Below are 27,346 nucleotides of genomic sequence, written 5' to 3' on the forward strand. Positions count from 1 at the left end.
ATTTTACCATTCTGGATAGTGATCATAGTATCTAATAAGGAAATGTTGGTGCTGGAGTACTCAAGAAATAGTCTGATGGAGGGATGATGGTTATTGAATTTGTGATGAAATCAATCAGAGATTGCAGGTTTTCAGTCCAAATGATGAAGTTGATGTTTATATATCTTAAGTATAGCATGGGTTTGATAGTGCAGTTCTTGAAGAATTCTTCTTCCAGGTGGCCCATAAAAAGGTTGGCATATTATGGGGCCATTTTGGTGCCCATAGCTGTGCCCATGGTCTGGAGGAAATGTTGGTTATTGAAAGTGAAGCTGTTGTGTGTGAGGATGAAGTGTATAAGTTCAGAAATAGCTTTAGGTCTGTACTCTGAGTTGTAAACTCATTGTTGTAGATATGTAAGGCAGGTTTGAATGCTATCCTGGTGTGGGATGTTGGTATATAAGCTGGTAACATCCATGGTGGCTAGGAGGGTGTTGCTGGGAAGGTGGTCTATGTTTCTAAGTTTTCATAGCAAGCCTGTTGGGTCTTGGACAAAACTTGCTCTTTGGGTCACAAGAAGTTTTAGGATGGAATCGATGAAACCTGATATTTCCTCAGTTAGTTCCCTGGTTGGATATTATAGGTCTGCCTGGGTTCCCTTGTTTGTGAATTTTAGGGAGCATGTAAAAAGTCCCAGGGTTAGGTAGTGGGGGGATCAAGTTCTGTAGTTTTTCTTGTAGTTCAGATGGAAATGCTTTGATGGTGGTTTTGAGTTTTAAGGTTAAAAGGAGAGTTGGATCTTCCTTTAGTTTTTTGTAGTAGGTGGTGATAGAGAGTTGTTGATTGGCCTTTTTAGTGTAGTCTCCAAGGTAGGGGATATACTAGCTCGTCCTTTATGTGCTGCTTTTGTTACTGTTCGGTGGTTGGATCTTAGAGATTCTATGGCCCTTCTCTCTGAGAGGGAGAAGTTGTTATGGTGGTGTGTGTTGTTGATTATTTCATTGTTCATGAAAGTAGTCAATATAGCAGTCAAGGTTTGAATATAGCAGTAAAAATCCAGGATGCTGGGGGCAGGCTGGCAGGAAAGAAATTGTGCTAGGACAGAAGTAGAGAGCAAGGCTGAGAAAGGACTTGAGAATCAGTACTAGAGATGTGTGAGGTCAGAAAGCTACTGGCAGAATGGGATATACTATGTGGCCAAGTGTGCAGCTGCTTGGACTTCCCTTCAGTCTGAGGCAATGGCTATTAGACAAATTGGCTAGAGAGGTACCTTCTGAGCATCAGCTGGGACTGACCAGCTCATCAGGGTGCTTAGTGCTGCACTGATTGGTCTCCACCACCAGCTGTGAAGACTTAACTCTTACTTAACACTGTGGCATTAAGCTGATTAGCTGTACTTTCTTTTCTGCACAAAATATGATATTGTTTTGTATATTCACTGCTCGCCAATTTATTTCCAAATTTTGAATGTCCGTTTTATTTTATGTATTGTTGACTTGATCGGTACTATGACTAACATAATATTCAGATGTTGCATTCATTCAGATACTGGGGCCATTAGTGCAGTACAAAACAAATTAAATAGACTAAGGCTAGATGTCTTTATCTTTGTGCAAGAACATTTTTTAATTATCTTAGATTCTTCTAGTTTTTATTTTGGCATCTGTTGCTGATTATATGTCTGGGAAACAGACATACAAAGTTTTTCTTGTTCAAAGTATAAAAGGACACTAGGATGCTGGTAAGCACTCCTAAAGATGAGAGACAAAACTGAGGATTTAACTTGGTTTTGAATATGCATTGGTTAATTATTGTCAGAAAATGGAGGTTTTATTTATGTAAAAATTCGTTTTTATTGAAAAACTAAATAAAAAGGAAAGTTCTAGACTGGAAACTAAAATGTATGTTTTAATATTACAAAACAAATCAACATTTTCTGCAGAAATCATACACTTTCAATTGAAATTTTTGCTTTGTTAAATACTCAGCTTTCTATCAAAAATAGTTTCAAAAGAAAAATTTTGACTGGCCTTGTTAACAAGCTCATGTTACTTTTCAGAAAATCTATAGGTGTTAATTCTCTTGTTCTGACTGAGCTTTGAACAAGGCAGTCTTACAGTTCTCCTTCCTGAATTCCTTCTGAAAGTTTCATTGGAAAAGTGTTTTCACTTCCTATCCAAAGCTACTATATAGTAGTGTTATAAACTCATAAACTGTTAATATAGTTTGGCCCATACGTGGCTAAATGATCTCAGTATGTATTTTTTATATCAGTTTAATCTGTAAAATGTTTAGGGGTATAAGATTCTATATGCAAATAACTAATGATTATTTTGAAAAAATATGGCCAAAGTTGTTTCAGTTGTCTCAGGCACACAATGATTATGCTTATTTTGATTAAAATAGTATCCTGTTTATTTGAAGAAAAACTAAGAAAAGCAAGACAGAAGGCAGTTTGGGGTAGTGCTTTGGGCTAGCTACCTCTCCCAAAGGAAAGCAAGAAATAGAAGTAGGTGGGTGATATTTTGATAAATATTTGAGTGTTGATGTACATGCCTCATAAAACAATAAAATTAATTTAGTAACTTAATGGAATGGATGAAGGGGTGGGGATATAAAGAAATAGGAAAACGAATATTGCATATCTAGTCTAGAAACATTTAGTCCTAATTAGTTGCTATGACAGACAGAACAGATGGAGAAAGAAAATTACTGACATTTAACTAAGACCAGCAAAGGCAGAGCACTGGTTGAATACAGTCCCAAGGTATTAGATAAGCCAGGAACAGGAATTCAATGTTTTTTTTCCCTTGAGAGTGGTCAATTCAGGCATTAATTTGTGTCAGCAAAAGTATAAAGTGAGGATCAAGAAATCATTCGAGATTTACATGGAATCTACTAAAATGTATGGGTTTGAAAATGTGGTCCTTGATAGCAGCATGAAGTGTTTGAGGAGATGTGAAGAAGATCCTCTGTTGATGCCAAATAATTATCTGGGGGGTACATAGTTAACTTCTTACTCTTCACCCCTTGCCCCATGTATCAAAGACAATTTATACAGCAATGTGGTACTCACACATGGCTGTAAATTACAAGCCAGCGTTAGTAGAACTGTCCTTGATTCTAAATCTAGTTCAATGTCTAGGTTTAGAACTGGGATTATTCACAAAAGCCAATTTTCTTGGAATTAAGAACTTTGTGAAGTGCTGGAGCAGCCAAAAGGGACTGTGCTCTTCTTGACCTCCTGCTCACAAACAGAGAAGAATTGGTGGGGAATGAAATAGCAGATGGCAAATTGGGCAGCAGTGACCACAAGATGATTCAGCTCAGGGTCCTGAGAAAAGGGAGGAAGGAAAGTAGTAGAGTAAGGACCCTGTATTTCAGAAAAGAAGACTTCCAGTCACTCAGGCAACTCATGGGCAGGATCCCTTGGGAAGCCAGACTGCAGGGGAGAGGAGTCCAGGAGAACTGGCTGTACTTTAAAGACGCATTACTGAAAGTGCAGGAACAAACTGTCCTGATGTGCAAAAAGACTATGGCAGAAGACCAGCTTGGCTCAGCGGGGAACTCTTCAGTAAGGTAACTACAAAAAGGAAGCTCATAAGAAGTGGGAACTTGAACAAACAACTAGGGAGGAGTATAAGAGTATTGCTCAAGCATGCAGAGATGAAGTCAGGAAGGCCAAAGCACAATTGGAGTTGGAGTTAGCAAGGGATGTGTAGGGTAACAAGAAGGGTTTCTACAAGTATGTCAGTAACAAGAGGAGGATCAGGGAAAATGTGGGTCCCTTACTGAATGGGGGATGCAGAAAAGTCTGAAGTGTTCAATGCCTTTTTCACCTCACTGTTTGCAGGCAAGGTCAGTTCCCAAACTCCTGCACTTGTCAGCACACTTTGGGGAGAAGGTGAGCAGCCAACTGTGGTGAAAGAACAGATTAGGGACTATTTAGAAAAGCTGGACTTATACAAGTCCATGGGGCTGGTTGGGGAGCACCTGAGAGTGCTGAGGGAGTTGGCTGATGTGATTGCAGAGCCACTGGCTATCATCTTTGAAAACTCATACAAATCAGGTGTCCTGGATGATTGGAAAAGAGCAAATATAGTGCCCATATTTAAGAAAGGGAAAAAGGAGGATCCAGGGAACTACAGGCAGGTCAGCCTCACCTCAGTCCCTGGAAAAATCATGGAGCAGATCATCAAGGAAACCATTTCTAAGCACTTGGAGGAGAACAACGTGATTAGAAACAGTCAGTATGGGTAACCAAGGCCAAGTCATGCCTACCCAACCTGATTGTCTTCTATGATGAGAGGACTGGCTCTGTGGATGTGGAGAGACCAGTGCATGTGGTATACCTTGATTTTAGCAAGGCTTTTGATATGGTCTCCCACAACATTCTCACAGGCAAGCTAAGGAAGTATGGGTTGGACAAATGGACTGCAAGGTGGATAGAAAACTGGTTGGGCCATTGGGCTCAGAGGGTAATAGTCAATGGCTCAATGTCTAGGTAGCAGATGATATTGAGTGGAGTGCCTCAGGGGCTGGTCGTGGGGTTGGTTTGTTCAGTATCCTCATCAATGACCTGAAAGATGACAAAGTGCACCTTCAGCAAGTTTGCAGATGACACCAAGCTGGGTGGAGTAGTAGATACACTCAAGAGTAGGGTTAGGATTCAGATAGACCTAGTCAAATTGCAGGATTGGATCAAAGGAAATCTCATGAGTTCAATAAGAACAAGTGCAATGTTCTACATTTAGGACAGAACAGTCCCATGCACCAGTACAGGCTGGGGGCTGACTGGCTAGGTAGCACCTCTGTAGAAAAGGACCTGGTGGTTACGGTGGACAAAAACTGAATGTGAGTCAACAGTGTGACCTTGTTGCCAAGAAGACTAATGGCATATTATGCCACATTAGTAGGAGTGTTGCCAGCAGATCAAAGGAAGTGAATATTCCCCTTTATTCAGCACTGGTGAAGCCACATCTGCAGTACTGTGTTCAGTTTTGGCCCCCCACTACAGAAGGATGTATACAAATTGAAGACAGTCCAGTGGACGGCAACAAAAATGGTGAGGGGCTGGGGAACATGACATATGAGGGGAAGCTGAGGGAACTGGGCTTATTTAGTTTAGAGAAGAGAAGGCTGCGGGGCGATTTAATAGCAGCCTTCAGCTACCTGAAGGGTAGTTCCAAAGAGGATGGAGATAGACTGTTTTCAGTGGTGACAGATCACAGAACAAGGAGCAACGGTCTCAAGTTGCAGGAAGGGAAGTTTAGGTTAGATGTTAGGAAGAACTTTGTCACTAGGAGAATAGTAAATCAATGGAACAGGTTACCAAGAGAGGTTGTGGAATCTCTATCCTTGAAGGGTTTTAAGACCCAGCTAGACAAAGCTTTGGCTGGAATGATGTAGTTGGGAATGATACTGCTCTGAGCAGGATGTTGGACTAGATGACCTCCTGAGGTCCCTTTCAACCCTAATTTTCTATGATTCTAAGAAGTATATGAAGTAATTTTATCACGGACTTTATTTTTATGAAGGAAGGAATATAGTTGCTGCTGAAATGCTGGGCCCAACACTGAAAATGGTGGGATTTTTGCCATTTCATCAGACTTTCCAGAGAGCAGATCTTATTCTTTCCTGTATCCTGTCTTTGCCATCTGTTATGCAAGAATAAAAACTGTGGAATTCTCTCAGATTTTCCACAGTAATTCCATATTTTGCATTACCTCCCAGAATACTGTAAATATATTATTTCTTAGAGGTATTCAAAGAGACTGTTGTCATGACTTTTAACATTTGTGTTGAAAGTATCAAGGACATTTAACAGCCCATCAGCAATGAGAATAAACATACATTACTTGTATTCTCTTGGAATCTGATCCTATATTGTTGAAATCAAAGAGCAAGATAAGGATCTAGGAACCCTATTCTATGTAGTTCTTTCCATTAGCTTCCTTTTTTTGAGAACTCTACTAAGATATGGTATTATAAATGTGATACTTCTGCCTACCTTCAGAATCAGACCAAGCACTGGAAAAGAAAGTTTTCATTTTTAAGAAAATTCACTGTTTAATGTTAAATAACACATTATTTAATAATAAATCAGGAAGGATATCACATGGCTCATGTGAAAGAAATCAGACTGTTGTCATTGACTTCAGTAGGAGCATACTGTGTTCAGTGAAGAAAACCAGCAAAAGAAGAAGAAAAATGTATCGTGTGGTGAAAAGTCCTAAATGTGGATGGAGGTACAATTATTTTTTAAAAAGTAATAAAGAGCTATATATATTTATAACCTGAATTATAAAATGGTTGGATTATTGAAATGAAATAAAATAATCCATTAGAACTCCATAATGCAGTGTAAAATTAAATGTATAATAGAACTATCAAATGAAGTCAATCATAATTCATCAATAATCAAGATAAACTACAGGGAATGCTCAAAGACATCAATAAAATTAAAGTTTTTTCAAAAAAAAATTATTTAGATATTTATCAAAAACATTCTTCTGTCCTTTTCCTTACCTTAGGTCCCCTCTATGTGTTACAGGTATTGCACAATTACCTGGAGACCAGCTGCACATGCAAAGTAGCTAACACACAATAAAAAGCTCCAACCAGCTATCAAGTTAGACCTTGAAAATGTGTACTCACTTCATAGTTGGTTGCTATCGAGCTTTAATTTGCACAAGTAGCTGGGTCTTCCTTGCAGCTCAGACCTGTGTCAGCTGATGGGGCTCCCAGACACAGGGGTGCACCATATCCAGAATAAAACCCCCAAGCTCTAGGGCTCATGGCAATCACCAGAGTCTGGGAGTCATGATCCCCAGGGTCCAGGGCTGCATGAACCCCCTAGCCCCTGGGGATCATGGCTGCCATGAACCCTAATGTTCCAGGGTGCAGGAAATCCCTAGGGCTGCAGGATAACTGCGATCCTCGGTCCCCAGGTGCAGAGGGATTGCCCTCTGGCCTTGGGGGTTTACCCACACTCCAAAGGTGGAGGGATCACCTTTGCAGCCATCCTCGGGCACTGGGGGCTTCCTGCACTCCTGGGGTGGGGTGGGGGGATTGCCTCTATGGTGGTCCTATGGTCCCAGGAGTTTTCTACATCCTTGAGACAGGGGGGATTGTCCCTACAATGATTCCCCCATGCTCTGGGGGTTTCGTACACTGAGGAGGAGGTGGGGGGTAGGGACATCACCACAGTGGTGATCCTTCAGCCCTGGGGGTGCATAGGGTATTCCCTGGCTGGGTACCTTTCAACTGGGGTGCATGAGGCTCCCACCTGCAGGAACTTGATTCTTGACAGTTCAAGGTGAGTCTGGGATCAGCTTCCCCTGCATAAGGCATGATGAGATCTAATGCACAATCCCACAATTGCTCCTCCTGTCATGCATATGTGGCATGAGAGGAGGTGCATGGTGTGAATCGTGCATTAGATCCTACCATGCTTTTATCTGCATGTTTGGAGGGGACCTCAAAGACTATTTGATTTTTCATCTACAAGCCATTTTGTGTTGTACATGGAAAACATGTTTTGAAAGACCTGTGCCACTTAGGAAAAAAAATCTTGTGTCAAGTAAACCTACATCACTTTTTATTACAGAGCTCAACATAGTAGTATGAGTTTGTAACAACTTTGTAACAAGCATTTAAGGCTTAATTCCCAAATAGATTTTACTTTTTTGTGCTTTTCAAAATAATAACAATAAAATGATATGCTGTTTCCTAAATTCCAGGAAAGATAAACTGAATTCTTATAAGCAGACAGCATCTCAGGGTTTCAAGGATGGTATAGAATTGGTAAATAGAAAGGAAGTAATCTTGGTGGAGTTTAAAAATAATTCCCTGGCATAGTATAAGGAAAAGCTGTGCAAATAGAAGTGTGTCTTTAAAATGACATCTACAACTAAGAGTCTCACCTTTTGAAGTCATAAATATCTTTAAATATTTTAACAAGGGTATCAACTCAGCATTTCAGTAATATTCTATTATGAATTATTTTTCTGAGGTCTAAGTTCTTTGTGCAGTTTCACCTGGAAATAACATTCTTTATTTCTTACAATGCTGTGTACTGTTGCTTTGTTTTATATAACAGCACTGTTGTCTGTTTTATGTAACCTAAAGCAGAGGTTGAAATTAATAGTTATTCCTCCTGGTAGTTATTTATTGCATGTTGCTTATTTAGATTAATTATAAAAAGTGACTACAGTTTGAGCTTAAATAAAATATTGAAATTATTGCAATATTTGCAAAATATTAGAGGGATTTCACCGCCAAGGTAGTAAACACTTTCTCTCTCTCTCGATTTCTTTCTTATCCAGAGGTAGAGTGCAGAGGGATTTGACCGATTTTTCAGCTCGCAGATAAAGAGATCTACACAATCTTTCCCTGTAGCTCTATTCCTCAGGTTCCCAAAGTAAAATAATTATTTGTATTAAGGGAATCTGTTTGCAGGGAAACAGTTTTGTGCTTTAGGAGATTGTATCTTGTCCGTCCAGGCATCCCAGAGTACTTAGATTAAACTGGGTCCATCTACACGTGCTATTAATGCATTTTAGGCTTACTGCACAGTAAAATGCTATGCAGTAAACCTTCCCTGAGAGCATGTCAACACATGCACCCTGTTGGGAACAGATTTGCTCCCAATGGGAGCAGCCTGGTACAGGGATGCTCCTGCTCTGCTCTGCCTCCCTGCAGCAGCCAGGTGGAGCTCTAGACTCCCCCAGGTGCTAGCCCAGGGGCTGGCGGGGGCTGATCCCAATGTGCACAGGGTCAGGAAAGTTCTGGCAGCTGCAGTGGCAGCTATCTCCTGGCCCTGTGTGTGTTGAGCTGGAACCTGTGTGTATGGCGCAGGAGACAGCTGCTACTGCTGCAGCCAGCAGAGCTTTCCTGGCCCTGTGTTAATTGGGACCCACAGCTGCCAGTGAGCCCCAACCAGGTGGGACTTCCCTGCCTGGCAGGAGGTTCACCAGTATCTGTCCTGGGTGTGGAGCAGCTACTGGTGAGCCTCCATCTGGCCGGGTCCCCCCACTCAGCAGAAGACTAGCTGAGAACTGTCACACAAGCAGGGCAGCTGCCAGCAAGCCCCGTGCCCCTCTGCTCAGCAGGGGACTTGCCAGCAGCTGCCCTGCTTGTGGGACAGTTTCCTGCCAGCCCCACCCTTCCCCTGGAGCAACTCTGTGCATCACATAGTGGGGAACTCCAGAGAGAGAGCAGTGGTTGGAGTCCCAGCTCCGCACCACACCGAGCTGCTCCAAAGAGCTGGGTTTTCCACTCACTCCCTGGAGTCCCTCTCTATGCCATGCTGGGAGCCAGGAGCTGGGACGGGGGCAGCACCCAGTCCTGGTGCTGATCAGTTCCTGAGAGGAGCCAGAAGAGCAGCGCCATGACTGGGGACAGAGAGCTATACGTCCCATGTGGCCCCCTACTGCCTAGGCTGACCAGGAACAAATTTGCTCCCAGGCAGCATCTACAAGTGTAGTAGTATCTAGTAACTGTACTTAGAGGTACTAGCTAACTATGCAGTAGCCAGATTTACTGTGCAGTAAATGCTGCCTCACATATAGACTTTGCTACTTTACTGCACAGTTTATTAGTCTATTGCACAATAAAGTGCCTCATATAGACATGGCCACACTCAACTTTTTGCTGATTTCCTGATTTTGTCCTTTTGCTTCTACACATTATTCATCAGAACAATCTAGAAAAATAGTAAGTTGGTAAATTTTGTAGGAGTCCTGCAAGGTTTCTCCTGAGCATCAATAAGAATAGAGACTTGGGAAAAAATTGTGTACACCTCTGTAATCTTATACTTAGAAAGAATATCTGTGAAAGTCCTAGGACTTTTGGTATGGAGACCTACAAAGATATAACTAAATCTTGAGCAAATGTGCCACTTACTGCCCTGAGGCATTTCCACTAATGGGAATAAAAACTCACCAGATGGTCCATGTGTAGATACAGCTGTTCTATTTGGCAGCAGTTTCACTGAAGCTGTTGACAAGGTCCTGGGACACATTTTTAAAGGGCACAATTAAACTTATATTAAGAATTGAAGATTAAAGTGATTATAACCTCACCCTGCTGTCCTCCAACCCGCAAACTTATTGAAAGATTTGTTGGGTCATAAATGTTAAAAAAAAAAGATATATGTGTTGACATCCTGCAGATACATGACATGATTTTTATACACATACCATGACTGTGGCCAGAAACATTTGGAAGAAGGCACAACCATACAGAAAATTATACTGTAATGAAAAGAGAGTTTTTAGAGAGATTCTTTTGTTACTGTCTTTGTGGTCAATAGTTAGCAAAGCAGCAGGACTTTACAAGGTCCAGATTTTTTTTTTTTTTGTAATATAGCATCCTTAGCTGATGTATAATAGCTTTAGGAAGCAGTAGACATAGCATGTGAACCTTCTGCAACAAACTTTTTTCCAACTTCTCAGCTGGTCTAATAAAAGATACACATGTACCCATAGAAGCTTGCCTGCCTGCTCCGGAGATATTGAAGTCTTGAGGGCACAAGAATTTTAGTTAAAGGGATTAAACTCAGCTCTATTTGTGAAAGAGGACTAAAAGTAATCAGAAATGGAAATTACTGTGTTAACTGGGTTTACTGGCTTAATGGTAAACTGTAGTAAGCATGCCTGGGTTCACCAGGAGGTAAAGTATTTAGAAGATGTAGTGAGGAAAGTAAGTTATGATATGTTTTGATGAATTTTTTTCTTCAGTGTTATTACTATTACATCAATATAAAGAAGTAGTAGGCTTATGACTTGAACCCCATCCAGTAGAAAATTCCCCCGGAAAGAATTATACTAAGATGCTCCTGGGGGAAATTACACCAGTTTAGATTCTACCTGTCTGCATTCATACCAGGATAGTCACTTGCTAAATGCAAATAAGCTATTTTTTGCTCCCCTGCTGCCTAGTGGCATGGTTCAGTAATAGCTGTCTACAGTGTAAACTGCTCTGGGATAGCTGCATGTCTGTTTATTCTTAATCTCAATGCAAGTTACATGAGTACACAAACCAAGGGGGTTTTGTGTATGGGTTTATGTATGTCCATGTCCATGCTTAAAATAATGATTAAGCAACAGACAAATGAATGATAAATCAGGTCAGAGATTTCCAGGAATTTGTGAGTTGACTGAGACAATATAGTCCACGTTTTCCACAAATGCAGTTCCCTTAAGTAATTAAACCTGAAAGCAAAGATCTAAAAATGAACGAGTCCATTTTGTTTTTTTTTCTTTTTCCTGCCTTTCTTTATTACTATGTAATGTGGCAAGGGAAGCTGCATAGAAGGTACATATTTTTCTACTTCTTAATTTTTCTTGGTAAGATCAAGAAAATCACTTCTTTTTTTTCTTGAAAGTAAATGCTTTTTCTTCTGAAGTTCCTGTCTATTTATCTGAACTCTTCTCTTGTCTCAGATTTTAAAGTTATTTACTGCTACTCAGTGACTTCCTAGTTTTATCCTGGATACTGTCCTTAGCTTACATTTCTGATTACCAGTATTATTAAGGAAGTTCCTATTGGACTTCTTTGAATTTCTCTCTGTTCTGGTAATCTGAGGGCTTCCATCACACCTGAAAGCCCTTTGATGAAATATTGCTTCCTTGGTCACTATAATCTATCACTTCACTCAGATTTATAACACACCCAGGTGAAAAAGGTTGTTTTGCAGCAGATTCTTTCCTGACAGGTAAATCCCTAAAATGGAAATTCCTAAAATGATACCAAGTTTATGGCATTTTTACCATGTTTTAATCTTTGTTCTGTATTTTATCAATTGTAACTGGAATTGTGTACAGGAGTGCAGAAGATTAAAATGGCATCCATTCCTTTCTTAACAACTATGGTCTAACTTCAAAAGCCTCAAGAGAAAGTTTTCTCAAAATTCATAAATTCTAGCTCTAAGGAAGTGTATGCTTTTGTAAAAAGGAATAGAGCTACATGGAATTGTCTTGGTGGAAAATTGGTGTGAATGGGATTTGAATTGGCCTTAGATTTTAGATTTCTTTGCATAAAAAAGAGGTTCTGGTACAGCTGGAGTTAGGGTTGTCTTTATTCTTCCAAAAATAATTTCTTTGTGGAGAAGAAAAGCAGGGACAACACTTTATTCCGTGTATTGAAACTTATTTTGAATAGTTGGATTTGACAGACTAATTCTTAAATTCACTAGGGTTTGTGAATCTCCCTACTCCTGAGTTTATTTTAGGACATAGTTATTCTACTTAATATAGGCCCAGAGTCACCTATAGTGCTGCTTTATCTTTATTTACATTGTCGTTCTGCATCCAGAAAGCAGATGGTACTATTCTGGCTCACCTCTAGGGCTAGAGACAGACATTTAAAAAGCCTGAGCCTGAATTGGTTCAATCTTTGCAGGCTAGTCTAACCTGGCTAGGCTGAACCAGTTTGTAACCATACAAGACATTCTCTCTGGACTGAGAAAATGCAGGCACATGCCTACAGTGGCTCAGGCTAGAAGCTGGGGGGCACTAGAGCAGCCCTCCCTTCCCTTCTATAGTGCTGAGCTGAGTGGGGCATGGCCAGGCCCCAACAGGATGCTGTGATTATGGAGGGTCGCCCCCTCACACTGCTCTTGACCAGTCCAGCAGGGAGTTAATAACACAACATTTTGCAACCCATCTAAACAAAACAAAAGGCTCTCTCATTAGTTCAAGCTCTTCTTAAACAATTTTCTCCAAGGAGGGAATGGAGGGACAATACCAGCTACCTGCTGATTAGCTTCAAAAAGCCCTAAGTGGACACTGTCCTGTCTGCCTTACACAGACACCTTTCAGCATTAGCTAGCACACCACATGCTTGCTATGGCCCATGCTGTGGGAGAGGGGATTGGGGGAATCCCTGCTTGAGCAGGGAGTGGTGAGAGAGGGATTGGGGCAGGGGGAAGCCAGGCAGACACTGCTGTGCCTGTAGTCTTGGCTGGAGCTCCATCCAGGGATTAGAGGGGAGGGCCAGCCCAGCTCTCTGGATCGGACAGCCCTGCCCAGGGCTGCAAAGCATCTGGGATGCTGAGAGGCTCTGGTTTAAGTTAAATCAAGGAGGGGTCTGGGACAGACACTGCATAGTCCAGTTTTTCCCAAATCAGTTAAAACTGATGCTACATTCAACCAAGTTTATCTCAAACCAGTTTCAGCCATTTTCAAACTGGTTTATGTGCATTGAACGTCTATTCTTCTACAGGTTTAAACCAGTTTCTGATCACTTAAACCGGTTTATGTATAATGTCTGTCCCTAGCCAAGAAGCTTATCCTCTAGAATTGCTCTTCTCCTCAGATGATGCTGCAGAGGTAAATTCAGTGGCAGGTGTGCAAGCCTTGAGCTTGCAATCTGTCCATCAGCTTTTGGAGTCTCTTGACTCATGTTTTTTCTCAGTGATGTTTTCTGTTGCTCCCAAACAGTAGGATGGTCTCAATCAGGTTATGGAAGCATGTTCCTTATGGCTTCCCTTTGGTTTAGGACTTCTCAGACAAGACAATCATGTACTTAATACCTAAATACAGGATCAGAGCTGGTAAGCAACGGATGTCAGAATCCCAAGTAAGAATGTACAGAGGCCATTGAAAAAAATAGTATTTTCTCCAAAGGTCTGGAGAAAATACATGCATAGGTTTTGTACTATCAGAAAGCTTATTTAGGTATCTACATTATTGGTGTGATTTTCAGAATAGCTTAGCACATACTATTAGCATTTGTGTAAATAGTAGCTGGTGGGGCATAGAACCCCTGAAAATCAGATCACATTTTTAGATGTGTAAATATGTACTCACCATGTTTTTTGCCCCTTCTTGTGCTGCAACTGTGTGACTTTTTGCATGAGCCGGTTTTCCAGATGCTTTAAAAGATTTTTCTGGCACATTAAACTAAAACTCCTCAGACATAGTTTAGTTTGGCTTGCCAGGAATTAAAGCGTTGCAAACACAAAGGCACTCAAAGACATGTAATGAGCCTCTTTGTCTACGAGATGGCACTGCAACTTTTTTGTAGTTCACACTTTTGAATTGCTGCTGCTTTCGAATTGCTTCCACTTTTTTTTTTTCTTTTGTGGTTTGCTGGGTCTCTGCTTCCACAGCTGTGTGGCAAGGCATGGGTACAGGGTAGGTGGGGTACAGGGTAGGTGGGGGGCCCTGGGGCAGTGCTGGGCCATCCTGCTCTCCTGTGGTGCTGGCCAGGGACCTGGCTTAATTCATTGGAAAACCTAGTGCATGTAACACAGATGTGACGCTCCAAAATAAGCAAGTTTAAATTTTATCAGCCTATTTAATTTAATGAGGATTAAAACCCATAGTGTGTACAGGTGCCCGATATGAGCAAGATACAGCCTTATCACAACATTAATTTAGTTTTGGTGAGTATACACTATACATATCTTTTTGGTATATCTCTTATCTGTATATGTTTGTCTGTAGAATGGTTTGGAAATTTTATGATGAATGGTGCAATATAAACGTAATTTTATTGTCATTGTTAGAGTTAGTTCTTATCACTGTTATCATTTTATTTAATTTGTTGGCTTGCTTCATGGGGTAGTTGTTATTGAGGTATTAAATAAAAAAAATCTAATGAGAATAATTAAAGTGCTGTATTGCAGCTGAAATTTATACAGCCCTCTGAGGCTGCAAAATGGGGTAGAAATTTCCATTCAAATCATGAAGCAGTCCCTGAGTTGTTGAGCCCTAAGTGCTCATGGAGATACTATCAGCTCAGCATAACAGAGACATATTCAACCTGCTTAAATTGCAAAAGGTTAGAAAGTTTCTTGCTATGGTGGAGCAACATACTTTAGTCCGTAGCAGCCCCTCAGCATTCTGATCCTTTGGTGCAAAAGAAAGATTGCTGAGAAAGAACACATTAGATCAATATGTTCCAATATAAATGCTAAAAAATTAAAACTGATGAAAAGAACACAAGAAAGAAACCATGCTCATTAAACAGAAGCGATTTGGAAATCACTGAAATTTTTAATTGCCTAAACAGTTTAGCGATAGTTCAAGATAGGTTGGTAACACTAGATTAAAATAAGAGCAACAACACAATTATTTTTAAACTATGTGCTCCAATATAGAAATATGTGTAAAAAATTAGAACTCCGTGTAGCCATGTGCTTACATAATGACATTTCCTGGAGATACGAGAAATGTTTGCACTGTTGCTGAAGGGCAGTTGTAATAGAAAATAGAATATGTTTGTTTTCTAGATTTAATAAGGCTCTTGTAAGAGTTGTTACCATGGAAAAAATATTTCCTTGCCAATGCAAAGTAATCAGAAATCAAATGAGCTTTTAAATATGAATCTGTTAGAATCTCATGGGTACTTTAACTAGCACAAAGGACAGAGATCTCAGATGTCTGGTGTCTGATACTCTGCTTTTGCTGGTATAATCATGAAACTTTATTCTTTTTTCTGAGACTGAGGTCTTGGAAAAAATAACACCATAATCAGTGCTCCTGTTTTGCAGCAGTGTTGAATATATATAATAGCTGAAAGGGAAGCAAAAGAAGTGATTGGATGCTTTTGGTGACCCCTGAACATGCGATGAAAAGTAAAATTTTCAAATGAGCTAATAAACCTAGGTCAAACAGTATTAGACTACCAAAATTATACATATATATAGAGAGAGAGAGTGAGAGAGAGAGAGAGAGTGCGCCCAAGCTTTCATGAACCCAAGTTTACTTCATCAGATGCTGTTAAAGTACCTGCAGAAAGGAGAGTATAAGGAGATAACAATTAGAATACAAAAGACAAGGGAGGTGAGAGAGAGAGAGAGAGATTGTGGGGAGGCATAGGCAATGCATGGGGAGGTATGGGGGGACACGTGCCCCCCTGAGAGCACTGGTACCCCCCCTGACAGTGAGCACTTCAGCTGGTAGGGAGGCACAGAGAGCGCTAGTGCCCCCCCTGAAATTGGCTCCACTGGCAGTAGTGCTGTGCGACTAGTGTGCTTGGCAACCAGCTGCTGGGGCACCTCCTCCCCCCCAGTCACTAGCTGGTGAACCTACCCCCAGTTGCTAGCTGGCCACTGGTGCCCCCCCCCAGACTCAGGAGGTATCAGTCACCCGTTGGGGGAGGGGGATAATGGGGGCAGTGCTAAGAGAGAAAAGCAAATCAGCAATAAACCCCTAGGGGTTCAAAAAAGCTAATCCAGGTAATGAATCAGAATTTGTAGGCCCTGTTTAAACCATACTTTACACAGTTCAGTTTGTGGATGATTTCTTGTTCTGCAGTTTCCCATTCAAATTGGTTTTTAATTTTTTTGCCTGAGAACAGCAATTCCAAGGTTAGGATAGAGTGTCCAGATTGGCTGAAGTGTTCTGCCACAGCCTTTTGAGTCTTTGATTGGTGTCAAAGCTAATGTCAGATTGGTGTTCATTCATTCTTACACACAGAGATTACTGTCTGATGTAGACAGCAGAAGGCATTGTATTAGATTACATAAGTACCTCTACCATACAACCTTTAAAAAACACATTATTTAAAGGGAATTTCCATAATAGAATAGTTAAGATACTACATTCCCGTCTTCTGCCTGGGCTAGGAAATAATTACAGTCTATCAGACTGTATGTGATAACTATCAACAACTATTGATAAATTCTGTGCTTGTGATTTATGAAGTGAAAATTATTTTAAAAAACCCTAAATATAAACCTTAAAAAACATTCAGAAGAAGGAGGTATGGGAAATTGTGGAAGAGGGATGATATTGGCATGTCTAGGCTAATGTTTAAAACCTCATACAAACATAAATAAAGTATGCAAATATATAACTTTGAAATCAGGATCCATTCCAAGAAATGCCTATCTTTGTAAAACTATTATGTTAACAAAACTAAAGGGGTAGTGTATTGTATAGGGACAGGACAGAGAAAGATATTAGAAGCTTCCCTATATAGAATTACAGTGGACTTAGGACTTGATACTGTTTTCACGTGTCAGTGGAAAGATTCTTGTCAACCTCAGTAGTGTATGCCAGGCCTTTAAACTCTGATATGCAGGACACTTGCTGCTATAACTCTTGTTCTAATCAAAATAATCTAGATACATGAGCAGAAGAATGGCAGAATTTCTGAGCAATGTTATGACAAAACAAGGGCAGAACAATAACTTGAGCAGCTGTGTGCATGCCTGTAAGGTAAGGATGAGGCCTTTGACCTTACTCTAGATAGATAGCAAGACAGTGAAGTTTCAGATTAGAGACATTATTGTGCTAGGCAGTTAAGAGATCCTGATAGACTGGATTTGAGAAGATATGCTTGAATATGTGTTTTAGTAAACAAAGTAGCTTATATTAAGACTTTGAGAGAGGGCATAATAAGTTATTTCTACTAAAATGATCCTTCATCCCAGATTCACAATACTCTGAAATAATAATGATCGATTCTCTTTATGCTTAACTATATTGTAAGCTGATCATGTAATATTTAATGAGGTTTAATGTTTATATAAAATAGAGCAACAGATAATTCTTTTTAACATAACATTGTTTTGAACGTAAAAGTGCTTCCTAGTACTTAAATGTTTTGGAAAGACAGGAAAAGAATGAAATTATTTTATTAAGGAAAATGTCCAATTTGAGATATTTCAGTAATTTTTTTTCCAAATATATATGAGAATTTCTAAGACATAAGGTTAGTTTATATATCCAGAAGGGATAGTGACTGAAAAACATAAAGTATAGTTATTGTTTTTAAATACTTTAAACTACATAATAAAGTGACTATTCAAATTATGACATTGTTTGCCACAGTAATAATCATATTTATTTTTATCAGGGTTTTTTTCTCTCTCTCTTAAGTGCTGCAAGCTCATTATGGGATCTGTAAATCAAGTTGTGTTATTTCATGCATCACTGCAAGTAATTATGTATTCTGTAATTAGTTAAGAATTCTGATGATGATTTACATCCAGATATACAACCCCTACTTACTTCCATGCAGCTTAGCTGTGTTGGTTGTGGAATGCTAAGTGTGTTTATGTGCTACAGCCAAAAGGGTCACTGTAGTTCACATAGACCTGTCCGACTCACATTAAGCTAGCTGGGTCAGCTACTGTTGATAAAGTGATCGCAGCAACACAGGGTTCAGAAAGTTTAGCAAAAGTGTGCCATTTTACATTTCCCCTGATGTCACATTTCTCCTTAACGTGTTTTATGCTCCTTCTTTTGAAAATAATCTCTTAAACTAGTGAATCCTCTACTGCAATGTGTTCCTGTATCTCTAATGATCAGGAGAGCTATTTAAATGTCAGGTTTCTATTTCCACTGGGATTTGCAACTAAAGAGATCTTTATTGTATTCTTTATCAGGCAGTTCTAAGGTTTTTAATGACTTTTTCAATAAGTGCTGCAGAATCCAAATTTATGATCTATAACTAACTACCTAAAATCTCATCCTTTTAAAGTCTGAAGCAAGAGAGTGGCTGGAGATTGGAGTCTACATAGGTAGAAAGGCCATTTTTTCTTTCTTTGGTCCTGCATCCTAGGTTTCAGAGAATAGTTTTACTTTTCTCTTGAACCAGTTTAGTTGTACATAAGAATGCAGACCTAACACCAATTTGGGGCTAGATTATGGAATTTATGCCATAGCCTTGCATTATCAGAAGTGTTAGAAAGATGATCCAGTAGATTTGGGATCCAGCCTCAGAAACCCCATGCTTAATTCTTGGTCACAAATGCCTTGTGTTCCCTTGAGCTAGTCACTTATCCATCCTGCATTTCACCCTCCCAATCATCCCAATAAACTGAGGATAAGAGTTTCTTACCTTAGATAAATGGGTCATTGTGAGGCTAACATTAAAGGTAGAAAGACACTTAGGCTAAGCACAGACATTCAGTTGATCAAACCTACACAGGTTTCTCTAAACCGCATAGATTGGAATGGGAGTGAATGGAACGTAAGTTTGCCCTTTGGTTGGGGGGAGGCAGGCAGATGCCTGCACTGGCTAAAGCCAGATGGAGTATGCTTCTGGATGCCTCCCTGTGTGCCAGAACTTGTCAAGGGCAGCCAAATGCAGCCAAGCATGGGCCATCCATGACTGGCTGTCAGGCACATGCCTCAACCCCCTGCTGTCACTGCGGTATCCAGCCCTAGGCTTCCAGAGGAGGTCATAATGGTATGCCTGGCAGCCTGGCTGGTGGTGGCACTGGGAGGGGGCACTCCACAGATGTAAAGTTTGGGCCTCTCAGAGCAATGGGGGAGGTGGGAATGGAGGTTTCAGTTCTGTCAGACTACAGCCCCTCTGTCAGCTGCAGCGCCTGGCTCAGCCAGCAGGCACCCTGGAGCAGGGGGGGTGGGGAGTGAAGAGGGAAGCTTCCCAGCTCGGCTGGCGAGCTGGATTGGTCTCCACAGCTCCATCCCTCACACAAAGTTGCTGCCTCTCAGCAGCAGGGGTTTGGACATAAGTAAGGGGGAGAAACACAGTTCCCACCTAAAGTTGGGGTCTGCACATCTGGGAGGGGTTTACATGGCAGGGGCTTATCCCCTCATTGCCTTTGCCCAGCTGACCAGCTCAACTGGCAAGCCCAGCCAGGCAGCCATGCAGGGGCAGAAAGGGGGGAAATCCCCAACTACGTGGAGCACCCCAGCTGTACAGACTCCATCCGGGGTGGGGGGAGGGCCAGGGCAGGAAGCTCCATTCCTCGCTCACCTACCCCTTCTTCCCCACTGCTGAGGGGCAGCAGCTCGTGGAGGGGCAGGACTGTGGAGGCTGGCCCAGCTGGTCAGCTGAGCTGGGCAGGGGCAGCAAGGGGGAAAGCCCCCACTGCGTAGGCCCCCCCAAGCTGTGCAGACCCTAATCCAAGGGGGAAGCCATAACCAAGGTGGGGAGCTCCTTTTCCACCCCCCTCTATTACCCCAACCCCCTTTACCCTGCCTGGTTACAGATGCAAACAGGATGCAGGACTGGAGAGCAGAGGCTTTGTTGCCTCAGCTCTGTGACAGCCTGGGGGCAGGGCTGGCTTGGAGCTTGGATGGAGCAGAGGAGTATGGGCAGAGGTTAGCCTTCCTGCCCTGCAAAGAAGTGTTAGCAGGGACCCACAGAGGATCCTCGGATGCTGGAAGACAGTGACCTAAGTTGAATCAGGAAGGGATCTGGTGAAGAAGTTCGATAGACCAGTCTAACCTAAAATGATTAAATCTGTGTGCATTTACGCATACACTTTACTGTGAAGTTGACTAATTAGCTCCACAGTAAAGCATCATCGTCTACACAAGCAGTGCTATTAGGCCACAGTAAACTAATTACCTCTGCTGTGGGGTAGTACTGCCCAACACAGGTACTATTTTATAGCAAAGTTATTTAGTGCACCACAACACATGTATAGAGGGTGACTTGGGCTAGCTGGAGCATGAGGATGCTACAGTGCGGAGGCTGCCTGCTGGCAAGCCCTGCACTGTAGCACCCTCATGCCCCAGCTAGTCCCACTGAAGCATGTTGAGCTGGGTGGAGGGGGAGCAGGTCTGGGCTGGCAGGTTGACCTCTCAGGTCCCCTGCCAGCTGGGGCTGTGCCATCCCAGTTCAACATGCTATGGTCTCAGGTGCACATGTAAATGCTGTAGCCAGGAGCAGCAAACTCTAGTGTGAACCGTGCCGGAGTTTATTCAGGTGCCCTAATTTAACATATAAGTATATCCACTGATACTACATCCATCCAGGTCTATCTTAGACTGGGTTCTGCCATTTTTAAACCACTCTCTGTGCACTGAACTTTTGTTCTGTTACAAGTTTAGGTTGTTTTCCAATCATTTATACCAGTTTATATGTAATGTCTATACCTAGCCTTAAATACTATAAGGCTGCACCTGCTACACCATGGGCAAATACAGTCTTTCCTGAAGCTGCTACATAAGCACAGAGTCCAACAGGGGGCTGACCTTTTTGGACAGCATGCCACAAATTAGCTCTGCACTCTTCCAAAGTGCCACTCTGATTCCCTTCCCCTGCATCGTGATGCTGTGCCTTTTTCTCCCTCCCTGCTCTTCATGCCCAATCTGCTGCTCTGCTTTCCATTTCCTACCCTATCTAATACTGTGCCCTCCCTAATCTGTCACCTGTCACACACATAGGCTTCCTGTACCATTTTTGGCATACCTGCTGCAGTTTGGCCATCCCTGCCTTAAGTTATCCCTTCTGGTGTGCTGGCCCCTCTCTGTTGTGCCCTTTTTTGTTACTTGCTTCCTGCAGGAAAGCTGAAATAAAAGGTCCTTGTGCTTCACAGGGGGCAAAAAGGAGAGAAGTATCTCCCAAACAGACACCCAAACAGTCACCCAAAACTTCTCCATTTTCACAGGCATGCAAGGGCCATCACAGATTGGTCCTTTAGGTTTTAGGCTCTTTCATCAATGCATTTGACTTCTTGTGGCCTGTAACTCAGGTACTGAACATATTGTAACACGTTATGACTTTCTCCCATACTGTTCTTCAGCCTTCATTTATGATGCCCCTATGTTTTTTAGCAGCCCTTCCCTCTTTTGTTCATTGTTTGGGACACCAGTTTTTCCTTCAAATCATGCCATAAAACATGTATTTTTCTACCAAAATAGTCAAAATTAGCCCATAAATGAAAACAGACTTTTATATGCAAACAAGGAGAAAAAAAGATATCTGCCCCACTTAGAGACTGTGCTATCATTTGGTAATTCAATGCACCTTTTTATTTAAAGTGTAAGCTCTTTGGAGCAGCTGCTGTGTTTCTCTCAGTAACTGTTTAGGGCTCAGGCCACTGATAGTTGTCAATAATCCTTAGTCCTATTATCATTCAGTGCCCATAATATTAAATGACCATTGTAGCATTCTCCTTAGTCATAATCACAGAGTTAGGTTGCACAGCACAATGCAGTGTTATGCAAAGATATCTAAGTTGTCTCCTAATTAGTCTCTCAAGTGAACTAAATAGTCTGGGTGAGTGCCATATTAATGTAACTAGACTGACTCCAGCTCCTGAGTAGCTTATTTGGAGTTAGCCAGGCTGCATCTGCATAGCCCTGCATTGTTCTGTGCAGATCAGAGGCATGTTGATGAACTTATTACATCTATGATTGAGAAAGCTGGGCTTTTATGGTCAGGCAGCAGAGGTGCTCATTACAAAATTCTGCAATCCCAAATTCAATCCTCTCTGCTAACACGCCACACATTTAACTCCTTTAAATATGATATACCTTTATAAATCAGTAAGCCTGTACCTAGAAAAAACTCGGTATGAGTCTGAATTCAGTATGCAAAACTTAAATCCCAAAGGAAAGTGATTAATCATTTAGTTTTGGGATTGAGGTAGTTCCTATTAGAACATACAAGTTTCATTATTGAATATATTGGATACCTGTATCTGTACCTTGATTTTTTTAATGGAACAAGATAGCTGTGTCTGGGATTTTCTAAGGGGTTTACTCTTAATGAATGCCAATGCAAGTTGAGTATTGAAGGCCAAATTTTTAAAAGTATGTAATAGGCATGTAACTTAGGCATTTACCTTTAAAATCTGGCTCCTTGCTCCTTAAAATTCATTTAAAATGCCTAACTTAAACATTTCTACAAGTTGTGTTTGTGATTGCACAAGTACAGTTGTGTTTCTAATTTTATTTTGATAATCTCAGGTGTCTATTTATTTTAATATTAATTAGCCAGACATATCTGTGAAGGTAAATGGTATGTCCTAGGGAGGTAATGTCATTTAGAGAATTAAATGGTTTTATTCCAAGTCAGGTTTTCAGTAGTTAAGCAAGTTGGGGTAAGTCATGTGCTCTTTCCATGTTTCTCTTTTCCCATTTATAAATGAAGTATATTAATAACTACTAGGGGTGTGCAAAGTGGGTCCTATTCGATTCGGATTTGAATTCAGTCTGAATCAGGGACAGTGATTTGATTCATTGATTCGGATCACTGTCCCTGATTCCATTCTGCCCAATCAGATCAAGGACTGAAGCTTTGCACAGCCCTAATAACTATACCACAATGGTTTTAGGAGACTTCAGACTTTGCAAAGGTTTTGGAAATGCTCCAGTTAAAGTTGTTAGACAACTTACTCTACGTGTGTTCCAGAATAGGAACCTGAGTTTTACATCTTGAATTGGGTGATATACATGTGTATATGGAAAGGATATTTGTAAGCTATACAATATAACGAATTTAAACTTCATTGTAAGAATGAAGAATTTAGTGGTGCAGACAATTAATATACCCAGCAGTTAATTTGTGGTGATCTCACGGACAACGTCTTTATTTTTGTTGTTCTGATTTTACAGTATCGGTCAGGACGAGATCATCAGCGAGGCTCAGACAACATTTCCAATAAATCTTCAGACAGTGATGTCAGTGATGTGTCAGCTGTCTCTAGGACAAGCAGTGCTTCTCGTTTCAGCAGCACAAGTTACATGTCTGTCCAATCAGAACGACCAAGAGGAAACAAGAAAATAAGGTGAGTAGCTGGGAGCTGTAATGTTAGCCTCTGAATTAAAGTTCCAGTGAGCTGGACATCCTTTCCTGGTAAAAGTATGAGTTAACTATGTTCCTAAACTTTAATGTATAGAATATTAATAATACTTAAGGAGCTTGCAAAATACAGGATTTGGGGTTCTCTTTTTAATGCTCCTTCAGTTTCTTATGCTATTTATTTTTAAAAGTAAATAGAATATTTTTCATATGGAAAAGTTTAGAATCATGAAATGTCACTTGTTTGTCAGAAAGCATTTGTGACACCTCAACTTATATCTTTTAAAGACAGAGTTTAGTAAAATACTCAACAGTTTCAAGGGTAGTTTCATTTACAAAATATTTACTGGCTGACTATGTTAGAGAAGAATTGGGCCTACCTTCCAGTCTTTGTACTCCCAAACTGCCAATCAAACTGTGAAGGAGATATTGCATACAATGAAAACAAGATCAGATCCTGTGTATTTATTTGACAAGTATATTTGTCACCAGTGCTGGGAAGGTTTCCCTCCCAGAAAAAATGAGATATTTAAATAAAGGATAGGTTTAGGTTTTCTCAGTTTCTAGGTCCGGTATTGTCTGTAGCACCACAATATGTACAGCCTTTTTTGTGTGTGGTTTATTGGCATGTAAATTTGCATAGACTAAGTGCTTTAGATTGTCCAGGATAAACGATCCCATCTTAATCCTTGTCTAGACTGTACTGGGAAATTAACCAGCATGCTCTTAATTCTCACTTCATTTTCCTTTTTAGTTCATTTCTTTTCTTTTAAATTTTGCTGTCTGTATTGCACGTGTACTTTTTTTCTACAACCCTAACTACTTTGCTTTCTTTTTTGTTTGCATGCCTTCTTCAATTTGTGTTGACTTCCAAAGGTCAAGGGATATAGAGGAGAAAAAAGAGGGAGGGCAGGAAGGGGATGAGCATGAGGAGGTATTTCCTGAGGAGGAGGAACAGGAACAGGAACATGAGGAAAAAGCAAAGGAACAAGAAGTTAATGAGAAAGGGGAAGGGCAAGAGGTGACAGAAAACTGTGATAAAGAGGAAAATAAAGAGTCAAGAGATGATGAAAAAATCCAAGATGCTGAAACTGAGGAAGGGAAAGAGAAAAAACAGGATAAAAAAGAGGATATACAAAGGCATTTCTCCCAAGAGGATGTCAGGTAAAATCTATTTCCATTCATAGATAGCTGCCATAAGTCCTATAGTTCTCTTTCCTGTACCTAGAATGTATTTGTTTTCTTTTCTTCTTTTCTTTCTTTTTATATTTGATTTTATATATATTATATATATATATATATGTTTATATTCTTTATTCCCCCTCTCCCCTCCCTTCACCTACCATTCTTTAATATCTAAGCAAATCCCATTTTTAACTTTAAATGTGGTGGCTCTTCATCCAAACAAATGAGACACACATTAACTTGATCCATTAATATGCATGTACTTGCAACATTTTATTTCTTTTAGCCTGTTTAACAGTTTAAATTTTTCTTCAGTAGATAATAGAGATTCAGGGAAATTATCTTTTATTGGATGATATCTCATTAGCACAGATGTCTTCTTTTGATACCTGTGGCTACAGCAAAATTAGAAATTGAGTTTCATAATACATTAATGGGTTTTTCTAGTAATAGCAAAGGTGCTACTATACTGCAGTTATGTTATCTTGTTCCATATATATATGGATCAGCTGTACACATAGATAATCAAAGACTTTCCTTTCATCTCCTGTGAATAAACGGTGTGGTGTACTATAAAGTGGTAGAGAGTTATATAGCTGTGCTGCTGTTCTGTGTCTCAAAACATTTTTAGTACCATTAGATATACTTTTATGAATGAAATTTCTACATCTGCACAGTTACACAAGAACTACAGCCTATTATTCTGAAATTATGATTTTTAATATGTATGTTTCTTATGTCTTCCACTTAATTTGCAAGGGCAAATGCAATATTCTGTATCTGATTTTATCATTAGTAAAAAGTGTTTCTTGACTATGACTAACTGAATATTTTTGCACCTCCTTTTTGTCATGTAACAATGGTAAAAAAAAAAAAAGAAGAAGTTACCCTTGTTACACTGAACATAGATTTTTTTTTAGCATAAGGACAATCATTTTTACCAGTGGGGCTATCTTACCCTCTCTGTTTTACTGCAAACTTCTGCTTAGAATATTTATCCGATTTCTCTTGCTTTGCTTCTTGCTTTGCTCTGAAATTTCTCTTTCTTCAGTTGTGAGTGATCCAGAAGGCAGGGGTCTGTCACTGACCTTGTAATTTATTTTCCATATTTCAGAAAGTATAAGAGCTTCATTGTTTCTCTTTGTTTCTAGTTATTATAGGGCCAGATTCTTTGATTCATTCTTTGGCCTTTGTATAGCCCCAGTAATACATGGAGATGGAAATAGGCTGCATCCCCAAACTGAGAAATCCTCTAGCATGGGAAAACCTTCAGTGGCCTCAGATTATTATAGCCAGCTTCCAAATCACCATACAAGCCAGAGCATAATGGAGGAATGTCCTTGTGTGGGGACAGTGCATGCTAATACTCTGCTATCCAAAGTTGCCTGATGTCCCTAAGGGTACTCCAGTCTAAACCAGGACTATAAAGGGCTGGCCCCAGGATCACTAATGTAGTGTCCATTCCATTTTCATGTTACATCCCTTGATATCCTGCACTTTTCCCAGGAAGGAGTTACACACAAAGCATTCTACTATATATATATATATATAGTTTGTTTGTTTGTTTGTTTTGAGTATAATCTGAACATAGCAGAGGGAAAACATATATTTTTAAATATGATATTAGGGTTTCCAGTGTGTTTAGTGAACAGAATAGTATTATGGCTTTTCATACTACAGTCTCAAGGCAATGTCTGAATACTTTGCATTGTGCTTATCTAATTGAATCTTCATAACCTTATCAAAGGCAAGATGCCTGCTATTAGATAATCATATCCTGCAGTTTGTACAAGAATTTAGTTTTATGAGATGCAAAAAGTATCTTGCTAACAAGTAGTATCCCACTTAAAAAATAAAATGTGTACCTTCATGTTGTATCTTACCAATGTTCTTCTTCAGCGCTGGCTAACAGAAATTTTGAACCTAATAAAAGCAGTAAAATATAAGCAGACAACCACCACACTCACACAGAACCTAATATCATAGGCCTTATAAGAAACTTAACTTGTTAAGGTAAATGGGATGAGGTGCAAATTCTATACAGTATAACCTCATAAATCTGGCCTGCTCGGAACCGAACACCTGCCGGAAATGTGAAAATTCCAGATTTTTGAGAACAGAGCAGCGACTGATAGTGGGGCGGCGGGTCTTTAGGTCCCAAAGCAGTGGCCGCACACAGAGTGGTGGTGCGGGGTAGTAGATGGCAGCAGCAGCTGCCACATGCAAGCTTCCTCCTCCACTGCTCCAGGACCAGCTGCCGCTACTCCCCAATGGTAGTGTATTTTTAAAAAGTGCCAGATTTTTGAGAATTCCGGATTTTTTATATCTAGTTTTATGAGGTTATACTGTATACTTAAAAAGAAGTTTGGACTTCATGTATTGCAGCAGAGAAATATGGTCATTAACTACATAGGGAAACTAAAAAACTAAACAAGGAATTATAAGAGGATACTTTTCTTACCACAGAAAGTGAGGGAGTTGAAGCGTGTAAAAGAGGAAATGTAAGTTAAGCACCTCATGATATTTTTAAAGACTATAAGGTATTCATATAAGGGTAACCATGGGTGCATCCAGGTGAGTGTGCATGTGCCTCGTGCAGCGTGTCAAAGCAGTTTGAGAAACCACGAGAGGCAAGTTAGGAACAAAAGAATGTTTCCTGCACTGCATATTTGCAGCTCCAACTAAATTTGATACCTGGAAATCCAGGTATCAAAAA

At 40.4% G+C, this 27,346-nt stretch overlaps 1 protein-coding gene across 1 annotated transcript in view; it reads left to right on the top strand.

Annotated features, from left to right (window-relative positions):
* The window catches only part of RIMS2 (regulating synaptic membrane exocytosis 2), a 1,108,253-nt gene that overhangs the window by 895,730 nt on the left and 185,177 nt on the right, over positions 1-27,346 (top strand). Inside the window, exons 27-28 of the mRNA XM_019528053.1 lie at positions 23,259-23,431; positions 24,322-24,609. Of these exons, the coding sequence (XP_019383598.1) occupies positions 23,259-23,431; positions 24,322-24,609 (461 nt within the window). The remainder of the gene's footprint in view (positions 1-23,258; positions 23,432-24,321; positions 24,610-27,346) is intronic.

This window comes from Gavialis gangeticus, unplaced genomic scaffold (assembly GCF_001723915.1).
Source record: "Gavialis gangeticus isolate Ggan-Ray unplaced genomic scaffold, GavGan_comp1, whole genome shotgun sequence".
Taxonomy (NCBI): Eukaryota; Metazoa; Chordata; order Crocodylia; family Gavialidae; genus Gavialis; species Gavialis gangeticus.